A 19,239-nucleotide genomic window follows, 5' to 3' on the forward strand; every position below is an offset into this window, starting at 1 on the left:
GCCATGGCAGGGTTGGGGTAGACTGAAAGCATCACTGTTAGTTGAAGATGATGAACAATAATCGCAGTGTTCCCAGACTGCATTCGGGTAGACAGAGTGTTTCTATTCCACTTCCTTGGACTCAGAGAACTGTCTTCTTTGGGCTGGTCTGTTGAGTGGGCTGCCACAGGGCTCCCCCACCTCTTGCTTTGGGTGCCCTGAGGTCTGTGTGGTGGGGTCAGGGAGCTTTGCAAGGACCTTGCTGAGATGTTTCTCAGGAAAGCCAGCCGATGGATGTCTTAGAGGACACGAGCTTCCCCGCCCCTGAACACAGTAGCCTAACTGAGCGACTCATCTAGTTGGAACCAACCCATTTTGGGAGAAAAATACCCGTAAATGAAGGTTCCCAGCTCTAGGATTGTGAAAGAGAGCTGAAATGAAAGCAGCCTCCTGCTATGAACCGCAGCTCTCAACAGAGTTGCATTTGGCTCATGTTTGAGAGGCTGCCAGGGGGCGGTTATGGCCTCGTTCAGTGTCCCTGCTTACTGGGGTTCCTTGGAACCTCAGCTGTCCAGCGAGTGGAAATTCCAGTCTCCACGCCCTCCCAGTATAAAAATGACTGACGGAATCATCTCAGGGACTTTTGAGTGTAAATGCAGGGGACTTGGTGGGGTGTTCCTCATGAAAATATAAACTCTTTCTTAGGCTTTTGGTATGTTTAAGATGGACAGCTGGAATGAGCAAACACCTTTTTATGGGAGGCCACAAAATTTCCTGTTCTGTTGAAAAGAGGCTGCTGCATTCTTGGTTGGGGTCTGTTTTCTTGAGACTTTTAATGTGAATTTCTGGAAGGGACAATTCCTTCTTTTTAAAGTTTTTTTATTTACAACAGTTTTGGGGAGTATAGTTGTTTTATAATGTTGTGTTAGTTTCAGGTATAAAGCAGAGAATCAGTTTATATATATATATATATATACACATACACACATATATCCACTCTTACTCTTTTCCCATGTAGGTCATTACAGAGTATTAACTAGATGATAAAAATAATAATAATAAAAAGTTGCAAATATGACAGTGGACTTGGCATATGGGGCAGACAGCTCCGAGGCTTTCTGGGGATTGCCGTTCTTTGAATGAGTGGTTGGAAGAAGGAATGAGACGAAGCAGATAACTAACTATATTTTTGTTCCAAGCAGTGTTGGAAGGGATAAGAGGCTCAGGAAATTTACAAGAGCAGATAATGCAAAAATTACATATTTAACTTCTTTTATCTGGGGTTAAAAATCTTTTTTGGAAGTTATATATCTTCCTTCTTAATTACTGTCTATTTAATTTTGGTTTGGACACCAAAATTAAATATTTGAATTTCATTGTCTTAATGAATTTCCTCTGTTGTGAAGGGGAGGATACACCAGAAACTTACTAGTATTACTTTGTATATACCAACTTTCTTCTGGGATTTAAACGTCAGAGTAGGCCAGCCAGCCTTGACTCACAGGTATTTCTGCATACACATTTGTCACATCCTTTGGCCTCTTGACTTTGCTGGACTCAATCAGCCATTTAATCTCCCATGATTTAATTGAGGTTGCCTGGAAAGTATCTGGAAATAAAACATAAAAAATATTCCTGTGAGCCTTTTCAGCAGTTAGCTGCATTTGTTTTTGTCCCCCCCCCCGCCCCACCGCCCTGCCACCGCCCCCTCCGTTTTCAGCCTCCTTTTAAATGGCATTTTTTGCCAATGGAAATTTCTCTAGGAGCTATTATGCAATCATAGCAGCTGTTTATAACCTGGTTTGGGAAATTAATGAACTTGCATGATCTTGTGGTCAGTTAAGAATGCCTTAAGCAACTCACAGAGTAAAGGATTTCTGCCATTGCTACGGACCTTAACTCTTTAATCAACTTCTTTGTTTTTTTAATTGCCTTCGTTTCCCTAATAAAGCACAAATTTCAAGTACAGATAGTGCTTGGTAAAGAATATGGATTTCTGTTTAGAAAAATGATATATTTTTTTTAATCTCCTGGAAAAAAAACATCTCATAACTTCTTTTTCTATTTGAGAAGGCATAGAGGCAGTACGATGTACATTTCAAAGAGTGTTTGGAAAAAAGGCTAAAAAATAGTGTTTTAGTTCCAAGGTCAAGGAAGGTCAATCCTCTCCTAGTGTAATGGAATTTTTTTTTCTTATGACCAAAATATTTTGCCAAATGGGGCCTTTTGAAATCATCTCCTTGGCTTGAGTTAGGGTAGAGGGTGAGTTGAGCCTGATGCAGCTCAGATTTCTTCATCCCCTCATTGGGTCTAACTCATCGGCCAGAAATCTCGTCATAACAGACGTGTTTCTCAGCCTGTAGGTTTCTGGTTGTGGAATTCTTGTCGTTCCAAACACTGCTGTCTCCCCCTGGCAGAGATGAGTAGCAACACCCGGCTCTGAGTCTCGGTCCTAGAGGCTTTGGAGCAAGACCGGACCATGCAGGGGGCTCTCAGGCTGGGTCCAGGCAGCCCCTTTTCCCCCGAGCAAACGCACGCACCTCCATCCCCGCCGGCCGCTCTGTATCCCTCCTGCGCATCCTCACCGAGAGGGTTTCACAGTGTCTCTTCCCATCCCTCCTCCCCGCTCTCCTCTCGCCTCCTCCTCCTCCTCCAGGTAAGCTCGGGGGCCAGGACTCCTTCGAGAGCATAGAGAGCTATGACAGCTGCGACCGCCTCACCCAGTCCTGGAGTAGCCAGTCGTCTTTCAACAGCCTGCAGCGCGTCCCCTCCTACGACAGCTTCGACTCCGAGGACTATCCAGCTGCCTTGCCCAACCACAAGCCCAAGGGCACCTTCAAGGACTATGTGCGTGACCGCGCTGACCTCAATAAGGACAAGCCCGTCATTCCTGCTGCGGCCCTGGCCGGCTACACAGGTAGGACGCCTGGCCTCCTCCCGCCCGCTGGGGTGGGCTCCCTGGACACTTCTGTGCTGTCCCCAGCCCCTAAGGTCACCCCCTTCCTAGGGGACAAGAAGACTCTGAGGGGTTGGGTCAGTCTCTCAGGCCACTCTGCAGATAGCCATTGAGTTTTGGAAGCAAATAATATCATTCTATTTCAAGGGATTCTTTCCAAGAGTGGTAGGAAAACTGATATTTTGAATCTGTAACTAGGGGAAGGGAATTCTGTCGATCTGGTGCTTCTGGAAATTCTGCCTTCCCGGCCTAGCATCAAGGGGCTTCTTCTCACCTGCTCTTGGAGGGCTCTCTGAACACAGAGCCAGCAGCAGCGTCACTGAAAGCCATCACTGAATGGGTCTACTCCCTGGACTCATCGGCAGTAGAATCCTCATTATCAGGCAGGAGTGGAAATGGGGAAAGTGCCCTCAGTCACCCTACACTCAGGCTAGATCCTGGCCTCTAGAGAAAACCTTTCTTCTCACTGAGCTTTATTATTGACTTTTTTCCCCCAGGAGTGAAAGTTGTAGTCATGCTGAACAAAAGAAAGATCATAGAGAAAGGAAGGTGTATGTTGAGAGCTTGGGCTTTGACTGAGAATCTGGTCCAAGAATCTGAATTCACTGTCCAAGCGAGGTGGGGCACAGAGGCTGTATAACCTTGGGAAGGTTTGAAGAGTGTATCTGAGATCTGTCCGAGGAGTAGGAATATATTAATGATCAGATCTTTTCTGTAAGATTATGCCTGCTCAGTCTCTTCAGTCCAGTACTTTGCAACCCATGGACTATAGCCCACCTGGCTCCTCTGTCCATGGGATTCTCCAGGCAAGAATACTGGAGTGGGTTGCTATGCCCTCCTTCAGGGGAACTTCCTGACCCAGGGATCGAACTCACGTCTCCTGCAGCTCCTGCATTGCAGGTAGATTCTTTACTGCAGAGCCACCAGGGGAGCCTGTAAGATCGTAGTGTTTTCTAAAATTCAGAAATTGTGTTGTGAGTGGAGCTTGTTTTAAGCTTTGAATGTGCAGTGGTGGTCTTGGCCTCTTGGAATTTATCCACCCTGGGTGGGTCACCATGTGAAGACCCTTTGTGTGGATGAAGACAGATACCTCAGTGTGCATTTCTAGAGAGGTGTCTATCTGATCTTAAGACTGAGCTCTATCCCTGTTTCTGTGTGAGGGAAAACTCAAGGAAACTCAGCTGACCTTTGAGAACAACTCACATGCTTGGAAAAGTTCCTCCTCCTTCATGGATCAGGGTTGTGTCTCTTACATTGTATCCCTCCAGCTCCTTGTACAGTTCAGTGCATGCATAGGTGCTCAGGAGTCGTGTTTGGATTTTGAAGTAGTGACCAGGACTATTACACAGAGTTGTGGGCCAGAAAGGAGCTTAATAGTCAACTACTTTTTTCTTCCTACAATATTTCCCAAGTCCTTCCTTGAGCATCACGAGTAGGTGGGAAATCGCTGTTCTGCAAAGGGGTCAGTCCCTTCCCTCTGGGCAGCAGACAGGAGAAAGTTTGTGCCTTTCTATTAATGACATTTGGAATAAAGAAAGTATGTAAAGTGTCTTTTAGGATGTATGAGAGTGCTGCTTGTGCTCAGTCGCATCCGACTTTTTGTGACCCCATGGACTTGTAGCCTGCCAAGCGCCTCTGCCCATGGGATTTTCCAGCCAAGAATACTCGAGTGGGCCATCATTTCCTTCTCCAGGGGATCTTCCCTACCCAGGGATCAAACCTGCATCTTTTGCATCTCCTGCATTGGCAGGCGGGTTCTTTACCCCTGCGACACCTGGAAAACCCCTTATAGTAACGCTTAGGTATTTTGAGAATTGGACTCCAGTTGGGTACACTGATGGAGGAGGAGAAAAAGATTGCGTAGTTAGGAGGGGGAGAGGCAGAGGTAGCTGTGAAGTGAATCGGGGCTGTGGAGGTGGCAGGCATCTCTGAGTGGCTGTGTTTGCCTCTCTCCTTGTGGTGCAAGCGCTGTCATTTGCCCAAGTGAAAAGGCTACCACCTCTCCTCCCCCTGCCACCCTGACTTCCAGGACCAAATCCTCAATGTAGCTTCTCCTTATTAAAAGTCTTGCCTTATTCCCTCTGACATAATCTCTACCGTAACCACTGTCACCAGGCATGATCATAATTCTTCTCCTCTAACAGTTTTCATCATTTTCTTTTCGTTTGGTGTGCAGTTCTGAAAATTTTGCTAGTTAAGGTGGTTTTGTGGATAATGACATTAAGTATACTGACTTTTAAGTTCTAAAGTTTGGGCTATGGCCAGAGAAAGCCTTATGATTTAGGTCAACCTGCATGGGGTAAGATTGTGGTAAGGAATCGTGGCTACTCTACAAAAAGTTTAGAAGTTTCTAGAAATGGTGAAAGCCTGATCTCCACCTCAAATAGAAACTCTTCTGAAAAGGGCATGTGTATAAGTTACTGGAGTCTGATGGGAGAGGCCTGCAGAGCTCATACTCTACAAGAGTGATTTGAAGAGTTTCAGCTAAGCTGATCTTGACAAGAATCATCTGAGAGTTGGAAATCTCTCCAAGTGTCATAGTTTTAAGGAGAGAAGGAAAAGGATGACGTGGAATGTTAAGACCTAGGAGTACGAATTTGGACATGAAGACAGCCATCAGGAGAGCCAACACCAAAATGCCACCTGTGAGCCTTCTAACAGGTGGGCATTTCTCATCCAAAGCCAAACAGATCAGAACACCTAAACCTCTTTTCAGGACAAATACAGGAATGTCCTGGAAGTCTGAGTTGTGTTTGATGTCATCCCTTATTTGGGCTTCCCAGGTGGCTCAGTGGTAAAGAATTCACCTGCCACTGAGGAGATGTGGGTTCGATCCCTGGGTCAGGAAGATCCCCTGGAGAAGGAAATGGCAACCCACTCCAGTATTTTTGCCTGGAGAATCCCATGGACAGAGGAGCCTGGAGGGCTACAGTCCATGGGGTTGCAGAGGCGTTGGACATGACTGGGCACACATGCACTTCTTTGGGTGGACTGTTTTAATGATTGCTTCTTCCTTCCTTTCGTTCCTTCCATCGTTCCTTCCATCCTTTTCTTCCTCGCTCTTGTTTCCTCTTTCTTTCTCTGTCTCTATCTCTAAGGGAGTAGAATATTCATTGAATGGGACAAAGGAGAAGATGATTATCAGTTAATGATCTCAAAAACTCCAGTAGTCATTTGAACTAAAATACAATTTTTAAAGTATCTTACCATTCAGCTTTTTCTTCTTTGTAACTGGGGATTTTACTTTTCAAGCCATCTCAGATAGAGGTGCAAACAATAGCCCAGAAAACAGAAGTCCTCCATGCTCCCCCCAGCCCTCACACACTGTGTGATTTTAGGCAAATTTACCTTGTACCCTCTTCTACTTTTAGCGAAGTGGAAGTGTCCCTCCCTCTCTTGGTAGGAGATCTGTGAGCATGTAATTGAACTAACTCAGTTAATGAGACAAATGAGTGCCAGACAAGTTGCTAGACGCAGGAGAGAAAGCTCAATCGTAACAAATCAATTATTTCAGCAGATGTTTCTGAGCACATGTTGAGTACAGATAAGTGCTCGTAGGCCTGGAAGGTTCACTATCTTGACGAATTCAAGATATTGTCATTGTCCTTAGACTTGAACTGGATTTTCTTATTGCTGTGGTTTGATGAAAGTCAGGATTTATTTGGCATGTGGTGTTAGTTGCTCAGTCATGTCCGACTCCCTGCCACCCCATGGTTGGTGTATGAGGAGTGGTCCAAATTTGGGTGGCTTTCTTCCCCACCCCCCCAGCCTCTCCCACCTCCCTCCACCCCCTCGGCCCCATGTTCACTGTCTGGTAAATATCTCTTGTCCACAGTGAAAACTATATCTTGCCCCTCATTGTGACCTCTTATCATCTCAGATAAATCCTAGGGAACAGGCCAGGGAACAGAACATGCTTCCCTGGGCCCCTCCACTGCCTGGGACGTGTGCAGTGACTGTAGTTCTTATAAATGAGTCTCTGAGTCTATCCAGACATACCAAGATGACCTGAAGTTCAGAAAAGTACTTTGGAGAGTGGAAATCATTGTATAAGTGTTGGCAAAACTCTTTATTGCTCATAAACATCACACCTATTTTCTATCTCAAGTTCTATGCTCTTTTTTTTTTTAATCTGTTTCCTTTAAATTTGCTTACCTCCAGGGTATGTGTGGCCACACAGTAGGAGCACATGTATACCTTTTATGTCACCTGAACGAAAGGATGTCTGTATAGATTCCCTGAACTGGGGTGAATCCATTTTCCTGTCTCTGGGAGCCCAGTTCTCTGCCCATTACACCCTCAAAGGAATACATTTGACTTCTTCTGATGCTGTCTTACTTACCGCACCGTAAGTGTGGAAATCAGTTAGAAACTGAATTTTCACATTCTCTTGCTCAGTTGCATTCTTCCTCCCAAGATAAGAAAATTGCATCAACCTTCATTGGGCTCCCATGGCAACTTGTTAAATTAGGTCAAGATGTGGGGGCAGATAACGTGGCTTGAAAGCCTGCCTGTTAGCTGAGTTAAGAATACATCAAATGCAACACTGGCTTCCGCCAGAATGCACCTTCTTACCTTGCTGGGACTGCTTATGATTATCAAACTGATACAATCAGAAAGCTCCATTTTCTTTTGTTTGAAGATACATTATGAACCCCATCTGATTACAAAACCATCTGAGAGAGGTGGCCCAGTGTTCTCTGTGTATTTGATGGACCTAAACAAAATACTTTCTAGATCCTTGACAAACATAGGCATCCGTGGCTTTTTTCCCTCTCCATTTCAGTAGGTGTAGAATAATATGCTGGATTGTCAAAGAGTGTTGATCCCTTCCCTTCTCTGTCCCTCCAGGCTCCTTTTGTCAATGACAAAACTGAGACACAAAAAAATGACTTTTTCCAAGCCTTCTGCAGGAAGGTGGCTCTTGAACTGAAACTTAAGTGCTGCATGTCTCACCTCAGTTTGAAATCTTTCTCTCTTAAAGAATGAGAACACTCATTGGTTATCTCAGTTACTCCCTTTAGAGTAGATTCAGGGCCTTGTGCCTTGCTTGTCACTCATTAACACTATGCAGGGGGAGGGGGCGTGGCATGCAGGAGTGGGTGGCGCTATGGTCTCTAAACCACCTTCGTAGAACTTCACTCCAGATTGCCAGACTTCAGTTGGTGCAGATAAGGAATTCTTTCCTGTCACTCCTGCAGTTGGTGTGGAGCAGTCCTGCTGGTAATAGTTGTGTTGTCAGTGTGTAGGTGTGGCCCCAGCTTTGTGTTTCAACTGTTGTATGAAGTGCTCAGGGTCTCTTCTTTATCACGGAGCGTGGGAAAAGGCTAAGCTCCAAGCCATTCATTACCTGTAATGAAATTATGATTTACTATGCTGTGCAGACTTATGAATAGCTGATCCTTCAACCTCTGAAAGACTACATTTGAGACCATCAGGAATTCAACTTGCACGTATTTTTCAGTGAGACATTGCACAAAGTGGTCCTAGCTTTGTAGAAATGGAAGCCCTAGACAATCCCCCGTTGCTTTTCAGTTCAGTCAGTTCATTCGCTCAGTCGTGTCCGACTCTTTGCGACCCCATGAATCGCAGCACGCCAGGCCTCCCTGTCCATCACCAACCCCCGGAGTTCACTCAGACTCACGTCCATCGAGTCAGTGATGCCATCCAGCCATCTCATCCTCTGTCGTCCCCTTCTCCTCCTGCCCCCAATCCCTCGCAGCATCAGTGTCTTTTCCAGTAAGTCAACTCTTCGCATCAGGTGGCCAAAGTATTGGAGTTTCAGCTTCAGCATCAGTCCTTCCAATGAACACCCAGGACTGATCTTCTTTAGGATGGACTGGTTGGATCTCCTTGCAGTCCAAGGGACTGCAAGTTCAAAAGCATCAATTTTTTGGCGCTCAGCTTTTTTCACAGTCCAACTCTCACATCCATACATGACCACTGGAAAAACCATAGCCTTGACTAGACGGACCTTTGTTGGCAAAGTAATGTCTCTGCTTTTGAATATACTATCTAGGTTGGTCATAACTTTCCTTCCAAGGAGTAAGCGTCTTTTAATTTCATGGCTGCAGTCACATTCTGCAATGATTTTGGAGCCCCAAAAAATAAAGTCTGACACTGTTTCCACTGTTTCCCCATCTATTTCCCATGAAGTGGTAGGATCAAATGCCATGATCTTTGTTTTCTGAATGTTGAGCTTTAAGCCAACTTTTTCACTCTTCTCTTTCACTTTTCATGAAGAGGCTTTTTAGTTCCTCTTCACTTTCTGCCATAAGAGTGGTGTTATGTGTATATCTGAGGTTATTGATATTTCTCCTGGCAGTCTTGATTCCAGCTTGTGCTTCTTCCAGCCCAGCATTTCTCATGATATACTCTGCATATAAGTTAAATAAGCAGGATGACAATATACAGCCTTGACGTACTCCTTTTCCTATTTGGAACCAGTCTGTTGTTCCATGTCCAGTTCTAACTGTTGCTTCCTGACCTGCATATAGGTTTCTCAAGAGGCAGGTCAGGTGATCTGGTATTCCCATCTCTTTCAGAATTTTCCACAGTTTATTGTGATAGGCACAGTCAAAAGCTTTGGCAAAGTCAATAAAGCAGAAATAGATGCTTTAGCATCTGTTGCTTTTAGCCCAAAATAAACCTTCTTCTCATTTTGTAGATAAATTAGAGCCCGTCTATCCTCACACAATAACAGAGTCCAAGGGCCACACCCGAAACCTGGGCATTCTGACCGAGTTGTAGGTCTGGTCATTGAGTTGTAGGGTTCAGAAACATAAAGCTACTGCTAAGAGAAGGAAGGGCTTCCAAGCCCTTCAGTTCAGAATGAAACCTGAGCTTGGGCGGCATCACCTGAAATCACGGTTTTCTGAAGGAAAGCTGGATTGCAAAATCATCTCAGTGTCCTCAGGTACAACCCCCAGGGGCAGCTTCTCATGTGAGCCTCAGTCACTGATGAGGAAAGGAGAGGGGGTCCCCAGAGCAGAAGAGCACTGTGGTGTGAATTGGTGCAGGAGATTCTAATTATAGCCTGTATTCCCATGGAGATGTTATTAGGAACAACTTGGAGCTTTATAATTGGGGGTGGAGGGAATATTCCCTAAGCCAGGTTCTGGAATACAATCTCTCCGTGTCAGTACTGTGGCTGTAAGGTTATGAGTTGACTACAGTCTTTCCTGACGTAAGCGTAAAACCGTGGTGCCCTTTTTGTGCAGTCCTGCCATTTACAAGGATCCTGAGGTTCTCACCCAAGCAAAGCTGGACTTAGCCTCAGGCTTACAGGGAGTGTCACTGTCTCAGGGTAGAGCATCCGTGGGTAGCTCCTGGATGGCTGGGAGGAGAAGAGTTTGGCAATGAGAGAGGCAGAAACAGCATCTGCCCTTTCCTCCTCAGAGGGCCCTGTGAGTGGTGGGTTGTAGGAAGCCAGACAAACCCCCTCAGCCTATGTGGAGCCTGGCTACCAGCCAGCATCGCAGAAGCTGGGGAATTCTGATTCTCTGCGCTGTGTTTGACGGCGGGTCCTCAGTGCGCACATGGAATGTGAGTGGGATCTCACTGGAGTAGGGAGTTGACATGCTGCTCAGTTGTGAGACTGCTGGGGAAGTACGTTGGAGCTCGGGGGCGGGGGTCCCCGGCCGCTCTGAGCTGGAGCGATCAGAAGCCCCTTGGTGGTGTTGCCTGTGTGGAGGTCCCACTGCCTCTGCCTCCTGACTGGTTCGCATGGGGACAGTTGGTCTTAGACATCTGCCACCCGTGGAGAAAATCACATGGTGGGAGGACTCGGCCTCGTTGTTCGTTTTTTCCCTTCTAAACGGCTTTGAAGGTGTGGACAGGGAGGTTCCCTGTTTTTGTCAGTCGCCTTTGAAGACCACAGCTGGCTGAGCCACCCCGGGGACTGGACGCAGCTCCCGTAGCTCCAGGAAGCTGCCTTTAGGGCAGAGAGACACCTTTATACTATACAAAACAGATTGCACATCCTGGTGTTTAAACCACCTGAAGCCTCTGGGTGCCTGGATTTGGAGTCAGGAAACTCACAAGGGGACCCATCTTTTTAGGGGACACAGCAACCCCTTTCCCCTGCCAACCACCTGCTTTCAAGGCTTCTCTGGGTCTCCCATTTTCTGGGTGGCTGTTTCTTTAACAAACTCTAACTCCATATGGTGGAACTGGGTGGTGACCCTGCTGGAATGCCACTCTGTCTCCTCTTGGAAGCTCCACCTTTGTGTCTTTGAAGCCGATGTTTCCCCTGAGCAGAATCCAGCCCGTGTGTTGCTGAGGCAACCACGCAGGTCCTGTTGGTTGTGAGCAGCTGGCCTGGAAACTCCCATGGCCTCAGCTGTGAAGAGCTCTTCCAGTTGGTCCCTTGATTGTGCCCCTTGGCATCTCCTGGTTTCCCGGTTGCCTTCCCAGCTTGGATGCTGTTGGACCAGTGAGTGGGTCCTCAGCATAGAGACTCGTTCCATTCAGCAGACGCATGGAGACTCCTTCCATTCAACAGATGCTTCAGTCCACCCTTGAACACATGGGGTGAGGGGTGCCGACCCCTGTGCAGTCAGAAATCTGAGTATAATCCCCAAACTTAGCTACTAGCCTGCTGTTGACCTGCTAGCATAAACAGTCCACTTACACATATTCTGTGTTTTATGTACATCTACGTGTATTTTATGCATTCCTGACCTCGCTTTTTTTTCTCGTAATGTTTTCATATTTCCAGGCTATGCAGTTTGTCTGATTTTTTTTTCTTTTTTTAAATTGCTGCGAATCTACAAAAAGGATTTTTTAAGTATGTTTATATTCAAAAGAAATCCATGTATAAGTGGATCTGTGAAGCTCAAACCTGTGTTGTTCAAGGGCCTCTGTGTATCCCTCCCCGTCCCCTTCCCCCTAAAGTGACTTTCTTGTGATGCTTACAGATGGGGTGATGATAATCACCCCATGTGCTACTCTTATGCCTGCAGGTCTAGGTTCAGCTTAAGCACACGAGAGGTGAGAGGCTGTTTGACCTTGGGCTACGTGGCAGAGGCTTCACTGTGTCAGGGTTGAGAGCGGGCACTCTGGAGCCAGGTGTGTCCTGGTTTTGCCACTGACCAGCTGCATGGCTGTGGGCCAGCTGACCTCACTGTGCCTTAGTATTCTTATCTGCAAAATGGTCACAATAGCAGTTTCAGTCTCTTCGGATTGTGGTGGGAATTGCATGAATAGCTTATGGAAGGCACTCGGCACAGTGCTAGGTCCATAGGAAACCCTCTTTAGGTGCTAATTGTTATCACTGTTTCATGTTACTCTCCAGACCTTTTGTTTTTCCAGTACAGTTCTACATTCCTTCTGGTCAGAGGGTGATGGGTTTAACTTAGAGAATCCCAGTCATTCCTGGCAGTGTCTTGGGGAGCACAGCTGATACTTAATTTCAGTTTAGGTCATTTCGTAAAGTCTCCCTGGTGGCTCAGTGGTGTGAAATACCTGCCAGCCAATACAGGAGACGCGGGTTTGATCCCTGGGTTGGGAAGATTCCCTGGAGGAGGAAATGGCAACCCACTCCATTATTCTTGTCTGGAGAATTCCATGGACAGAGGAACCTGGCAGGCTACAGTCCATGGGGTCGCAAAGAGGCAGACGCAACCCAGCATGCACTCAGCACTACCACCTAGGTCACTTCAGCTTTTCAGCTCAACCCACATGTGTGCTGAGCTCTTACTGTGTGCTAGAGTCTTTCATATGCATTCATATTTTTTAAAACTGTCACCAACAACCACATGAAGAAAAATCTGTTATCCTCACTTTATGAAGGAGGGAATTAAGGTTCCTAGGGAGGGAAGAGGTCTAGCCCAGAGTCACACAGCAGACAACAAAGAAGAGGCCTTTTATAGTTTTGCACAACGTCAGACAATTGGGAGGAAAATATCCAACATTAGTAGCGTGTTAGTTTGGGTCTGCTGAGCAGCAGATGTCGAGACATGATTGGACTTGTAAGAAATGTCCGGGGGAGTGGGGGGACGTCTGAAGTACAGAGTGGCAGAGAGCAAGAGAAGGTGGAGGGCTTTCAAAGAGAAGGCGGGGGCCTTTCAGGCCTGGTGGCAGACAGGAAGGAAGGAGACTTGTGAGAAGAACCTCCAAGGGCATAGCAGTTCCAAGGAAGCGGGTGTCCAGGCTCCTGGGAATTTCGGTCAAAGTTGCCCAGTGGGGGAGCTCCCCGCCTAGCAGGAGTGGCCCCATGTGACCTCCATGCCCAGTCCCTGGCCGCAGCAGCCCCAGGAAGCATGTTCTTGGTGGGGACCTGTGGATGGAGTCACAGATGCTCCCTGTGGCCAGCGGGTGGAGCCTCATGTGGCTGTGGCCCCATCAGCCCTGACTGATCAGTGTGGCGTCCGACGGGTCATACAGCAGGTCGCTGGACCACGATCCCCATGCCCCTGGTGGCCCATGACTGGCTTCTGGATTTGGTGCCTGCTATTGACTTACCCAACTGCATTGTTTGTTCTGTGACTCACCTCTCCTTGAGCGATAATGAGAGTGAAAGTTGTCCTAAGGTGGGTGAATGTGAAAGTTTGCACTCGGTGTGGAGGCTGGGACCTGCTCTGCCAGAGAGGTGCTCTCAAGGCTGGGCTCTGAGGGGGTGTTGACCTTCAGAGCCAAGATGGGTGCAATTTCTCGTGGGGGCCCCTCCAGGCAGGGTTCTCGGTCCTTTCTTCTTTAAAGGCGTGGGCAGTCCCTGTTCAGCTTATCCCATTACAGTGGAACAGAAGTGTTTCTTCTGCTGCCTCCTTGCTGCTCTTAATACTCTCTTCTGTTATTCCACCCAGGCTGGCTACCACGCTTTACATCTGAGGGCTGCTCAGAAATTATTTATTGGATAAAGGCTTGAAAAGTTGTATCCTCCAATGATGGTTTAAGATATAGTTCACCACCCCAAGAATTTGAATATGTTAACTAGTCATTTCTCTCATCTTTGATACAAGGGGGAAACTTTACTCCTAGGATAAAATAAAGCTCAGAGATTGCATGGAAAATCTACTAGGAAAGGTCCAGGCTTCAGAACTCTCAAGTCTTATTTTCTAGTCCTAATCAGTGAAGCTATCTTTCTTCTTATAACCTAGATGCTTAAGAAGGCATTTTCTTTTTTTTTTTTTAATTGCCTGTAGGCATGGCTGGATGGCGTCACCGACTCGATGGACGTGAGTTTGGGTGAACTTTGGGATTTGGTAATGGACAGGGAGGCCTGGCATGCTGCAATTCATGGGGTCGCAAAGAGTCAGACATGACTGAGCAACTGAACTGAACTGAGGATATATATATATTTTTTTATCTTTTAAAAAAAGTTTTGTTTTCCTAATTTTTACAGTGTTGGTTTCTGCCATATAGCAATGTGAATCAGCCATGACTATACATACATCCTTTGGATATTTATATTAGCTATCTGAAGCATCTTTTGTTTCTGAACACAATTTGCACTGTTACTGTTCAGTCGCCCAGTCATGTCTGACTCTTTGCAACCCCATGGACTGCAGCACGCCACCTTCCCTGTCCTTCACCATTTCCTGGAGTTTGCTTAAGCTCATGTGCATTGAGTTGGTGATGGCATCCAACCATCTCATCCTCTGTCACCCACTTCTCCTCCTGCCCTCAGTCTTTCCCAGCATCAGGGTCTTTTCCGGTGAGTCTACTTTTCTCATCAGGTGGCCAAAGTGTTGGAGCTTCAGCATCCGTTTGCACTCTATACCCTCAAATCCAGACTTCACTCATTTCTGGTGACTTCTTAAAACAATCAGTTACCTAGAAGACATTGGGAGGAAAAGCTCTGAAGAAAGCCACTTCCTGGCTTGCGCTTTGCCAGCTCGCTGTCCAGGAGTGTGTCTGAGTGGCAGGGTGAACGTGATTAGACAGAGTTCTTGAGTTTGGAGGGAAGGTGCCTGCCTTTGAGGACAGGCTGCCCCTTTAAGAGAGGAACCGTCTCTTCTCCCTGCAGCCACCCCCACACGTGTGTCCTTGAACACTTGCAGGTGTGAGGAGCGCAAGCAAAAACAAGGGCCTTTCCTCCAGACACTCAAGTGTGTAACTGTCTTGTGCTCGGCCCCAGGCAGACCCAAGTGAGTCTCAGTTAAGTCTGCCCCAAACAGGGGAGTCTGGCTGAGCTAAGGCCCTCCAGCGAGGCTCCCTGCCAGGACAGTCTTGGACATTGATCTCTGGACAAGACTTTCTGCTCTTCCTTCGATTAATACTGATGGGATCTGTCTCTTGGGCCAAACTGCAGACATTTGTGGGGAATGCTGGACTCACTGTAGCTCAGTCCTATGTAATTATTAGGTGGAGTGGGCTTGCTGTGGAGTATAAATGATTAGGGAAAAAAAAAAGTACATTGGGGGAAAGAGGATCTAAGTCTGTCTGTGGCCAAGATTTCCCCAAACCAGAAATGTCGGCTATACTTTCACTTGCAAAGCAGTTTGCATCTGTTCTTTCTGTGCCTGCCTACTTTGAATTAGAGCAGGAACTTCAGAGTTATCCCTCACTTGAAAAAACCTTAACTATCTTTTCATCTACAGTGTTTAAAACATTTTACGTTTATATATGTTAATCATTTTGCTTTTGCTTCTAACTTTGTCCTCTTTCAAAGTTGCCGTATAAAAGGCCAGTTGAATTCTTGAAAGAATAATTGAATTTTATTTAGTGCTTTTGTTGTTTTGTTTTTCTATTCCATCTTGTTTTTCCTTGTTTTTCTTTTGAAAAGTCTGCTTTTAAAAATATTTTTTCTGTTGTCAAATTCTTCTGTTTAATTCTACTGTTATGTTTTATATTCCCAAACTGTTCTACACTGTGGTCAGCTCTTTATATATATCTATAAGGCAGGAAGGAGCTGTGATAACTATTTGCATTTTAGAGATGGATAAACTAAAGCCCAGAGAGGTTAAATGAGCTGTATGAGATCACTCAATGAATCAGGGAAGAAGTGGGGTCAAGGCTCTACACACTTGACTCCCTATTTTGGGCATTTCCCACCATCATGTATATATTTTCATTTTATAGGATACTATCTGCTGTCATCTCAGTCAGTATGCCCAATGTCCGACATATTTGTTTGTTTAAATTTTTTGAAATGCTTCCTCCTTTCTTTTGGTCTACTGTTTCAGAGACGTGGACTTGGCATTAAAGGCTGGTTTTGTTTTCTTGTTTCCACTGCTAGATATTGGCTATTGCAGCATCCGTAAATGCAAGGGCATGAACCTGTTGTCTTTCATGATGTTCACGAGGGATGTTTTTCAAGCACCTGTTAGAATGTTGTTTGTGGTTATGCTTTGAGTTATAGGAACTTAGATCCTGGATTGCTGCCCTTGAGTTACTAGCCATTGATAGAGAACAAGTGTATAGAACATAATGGTTTAGAGTGATTTGTTGAACCAAAGCATCTCAGCCAGTTACAGAATGGATTGTGTGTGGATTGTGGTGGAGATGAGGTGAGATTGGGTTGAGTTGGGAGAAAAGGAGGGATGTAAGTCAGACGAAATGGGGAAGGGCTCTTACAGGTATAAAAACAAGCCAAAGTACCATACAGTCTCCGCTCTTCTGTCTTTGGAAAATCTTGCTGGTGCCCTGGTACTGACTCCTTCATCCTTAGCCAGACAGTGAAGCTTCACGTTGAGTTTGGCCCAGAGGTCAAGACACTGTCAGGATGCTTTCTGTTCGGTTTCTCATTAAACGTCAGGTCATGAGAACTGAAAGGAAAAAGAGGGACTTTGGGATCATTATGAATGATAATTTAGAATGGAGTTGACAAGAAGCGGGTGACGTTTAGATTCTGGGGTTGCCCACCCACCCCCAGAGGTGGGCACTCCTGCAGTTGCTGTTGTTCAGTCATTCAGTCGTGTCCAGCTCTCTGCGACCCCATGATCTACAGCATGCCAGGCGCCCTGTCCTTTACCATCTCCTGGAGTTTGCTCAACCTCATGTCCACCGAGTCAGTGATGCCATCCTGCAGTAGTTTGTAAGAAAGATAGACTTGTGAACAGATGGGTCATTTCTGGATTCGAGTGTTCTGTTTTTGCCACCATCGTTTGGCTGTGGGTAGAGACACCTGGCTGAGAGGGCGGGGCCGCTTGGTCCCGTTCCTCTGTTTTAGGACCACCTGTCAGATGTGTGCTGTCGGAGCCAAGTAAACCCTGCTGCAAGGGTGACCAACCATGAGAGTTTCATAGGTTAAAATAAATGCGGTGTCCTGCCCACACTGAGGTGTTTGATTTGACTTTGAGAGTCGAGCTACAGAGATTAGATTCTCAAAGTAGCAGATGAATCCCCAAAGGACCTGAGGTGTGGTCGTTTTTATTTTGGGGTGCATGTTGATGAAATGTAGCCTGGGAGTCCCCCATATTGTTTGGCCCCAAATATAGTTTAATAGAGAGAAGCAGTTTGGGTCACCTTTTCAAAACCCTGATACCTTTCCGCACAGGAGGATTGTTTGAGTAAGACAGTTCAGGAAATGTTTACAGAGCTCACCTGTCCAAGACAGGGTCCCAGGCCAGGCACTGACTAGGCCTGTAAGGGTCAATCAGATGCAACCCAGGCTCCCAGAGAGCTGACAGCTGGATCATTTAAGAGCAAGCAGGTTTTTTGATAGCTGGTGTTTGTTGGTGAGGCACCATCCCAGGCTTTGGGTTACAGCAATAGAAACACACGGGCCCTGCCCCTGGAGCATGTGTTCTAGTGATGAGAGAGACGCAGGGAGAGCCACTTGTCAGGGCTGGCCCTCCTCAGAGCAAAGCATGATGGGAGGCTGCCTGAGACAAGACGCCAGCTGCCCCAGGGCCTGACTCTTGTGTGTTAGCCTCGCCCTGGGCACAGGTGACAGAGCGAGAATGTGCAGCTGAACTGGAAAAGCTGAAGTCCCCCTCTGACCGCGGTTCACGAGCAGTGAGATCATTGCCATGGCTGGCAACCCCCACACCTAGAAAATGGGAAGAAAAGATACCCACACATGGCTACATGGAGAAGGATTATGATCTGGAGCGTCGGGAACACCTTGCTAACCTCCCGTCCCAGCCTGTGCCTTTCCTTTTACCTAAGTAGCTCACATCTTAGCCTCAGAATAACGGAGGGAAAAAAAAGCAGGGCTTTTAAATAACTACCCCTCATCTAGATAGATGGGGACCTTCTAGTCCCTAGACAAAGAGAAGGGGTGTAATCAACTCAATGAATAGAAATTCACTTGAAGTTTTGCCTTAAAAGAAAAAAGAGAGAGAGATTATAGCCTTGGATTTGACATGCCTTAGGGGTCCCCCTGGAGGGAGGCATCCTCCTGCGACTTGCTTTGCTGTCCTGGGGTCCCTCTGTGTACCCACCTGATGTTGTCTGTCCGGAGGCCATGTCACCATTTTCAGATTGGGGCTGTCAGTGTTGTACTGAGAATTTTCCTCTTCCCCAGAAGCCGAGAAGAACAAAGCAGTCAGAGGAAATTCCCCACTGCAGCCGTGGAGGGGGGGAGTCCCCCCCATCTCCTCGCCCCGCCTGCGAGAGAGACTTCCTTCGAACAGGGACCCTCTGTTGTTGTGGCTCAGAGCTTCGACTTGAGAAGCATACTTTCCCAGTGATGCCACTGGATTCCTGACGTGTGACACCCCGGGGCGGCCTGGTGAAGGCCGCCGTTGACTGCCCTGGGCCCCTGGACAGGGACAGCATTGTGAGTCACACTCGGTGTGTGAGCTCCCCTGCCCATGACTGGCACTATTATTAGTACCATTCTCCGCTCCTGGGACAAAGGTCACTGGGACCAGAGTCCTGTTGGGTGGGTGGAGGGGGCTGGGCCCAGGGCCGAGAGGAGGTGTGAGTGGAATGGAGGCAAGGAGAAGGCTTTTTCACATGAAGATGCGTTGGAGGGAGGGAGGCAGGGACGGAGCCCTGGCCCTGCAGATTTGGGCAGACTGACCCCGAGCGACACAGAAACAGCCTCTGTGAGAACTCAGATTGAGCAGGCCAGCCTCAGCCAGCATGTGGGCAAGTCTGGGGCTTGAGAACTTCCCTTGGGTCTGGACTTGGGTGATACCAGCGGGTCAGAGTTGCCAGTGACCCCAGAGCCACCTCTGGGAGTGGGCCACCCTGAGAGGTCCTGATCTTCCCTCCCAGACCCAAGGGGCGGATGGATACATTGTCATGGAAACAGGCTCCAGCGTGGGACTTTCCACTGGTCCAGCCTGGGGACCAGCCACCCCGACGCCCACATTCCGGACTGTCTGGCTGGGAAAAGAAGCCCATGTTTGTCCTATCTCTGATGCCCGCACAACCTAAAAGAGGGTTGGGGTGTCAGCAGAAATGTACAA

General features: G+C 47.1%; 1 protein-coding gene and 1 long non-coding RNA gene across 8 annotated transcripts in view; one reads left to right on the forward strand and one right to left on the reverse strand.

Moving 5' to 3' along the window:
* Positions 1–19,239, forward strand: part of ETS1 (ETS proto-oncogene 1, transcription factor) — a 139,124-nt gene that overhangs the window by 110,481 nt on the left and 9,404 nt on the right. For 4 of the 7 annotated variants that reach the window (XM_086383391.1, XM_086383392.1, XM_086383396.1 and 1 more), the window contains one exon: positions 2,636–2,896. The exons of the other annotated variants lie outside the window; for them this stretch is intronic. In XM_086383391.1, the coding sequence (XP_086239517.1) occupies positions 2,636–2,896 (261 nt within the window). The remainder of the gene's footprint in view (positions 1–2,635; positions 2,897–19,239) is intronic. 7 annotated transcript variants of the gene reach the window in all.
* Positions 16,305–18,620, reverse strand: LOC147342221 (uncharacterized). The gene is made up of 2 exons (XR_015157454.1): positions 18,265–18,620; positions 16,305–16,644 (listed from the first exon to the last, which is right to left on the reverse strand). It is a non-coding gene; the product is annotated as an uncharacterized LOC147342221 (long non-coding RNA).

The sequence above is a fragment of the Bos grunniens genome, chromosome 29, assembly GCF_055505025.1.
Source record: "Bos grunniens cultivar Pamir isolate PY7600 chromosome 29, Bosgru_T2T1.0, whole genome shotgun sequence".
Classification (NCBI taxonomy): Eukaryota; Metazoa; Chordata; class Mammalia; order Artiodactyla; family Bovidae; genus Bos; species Bos grunniens.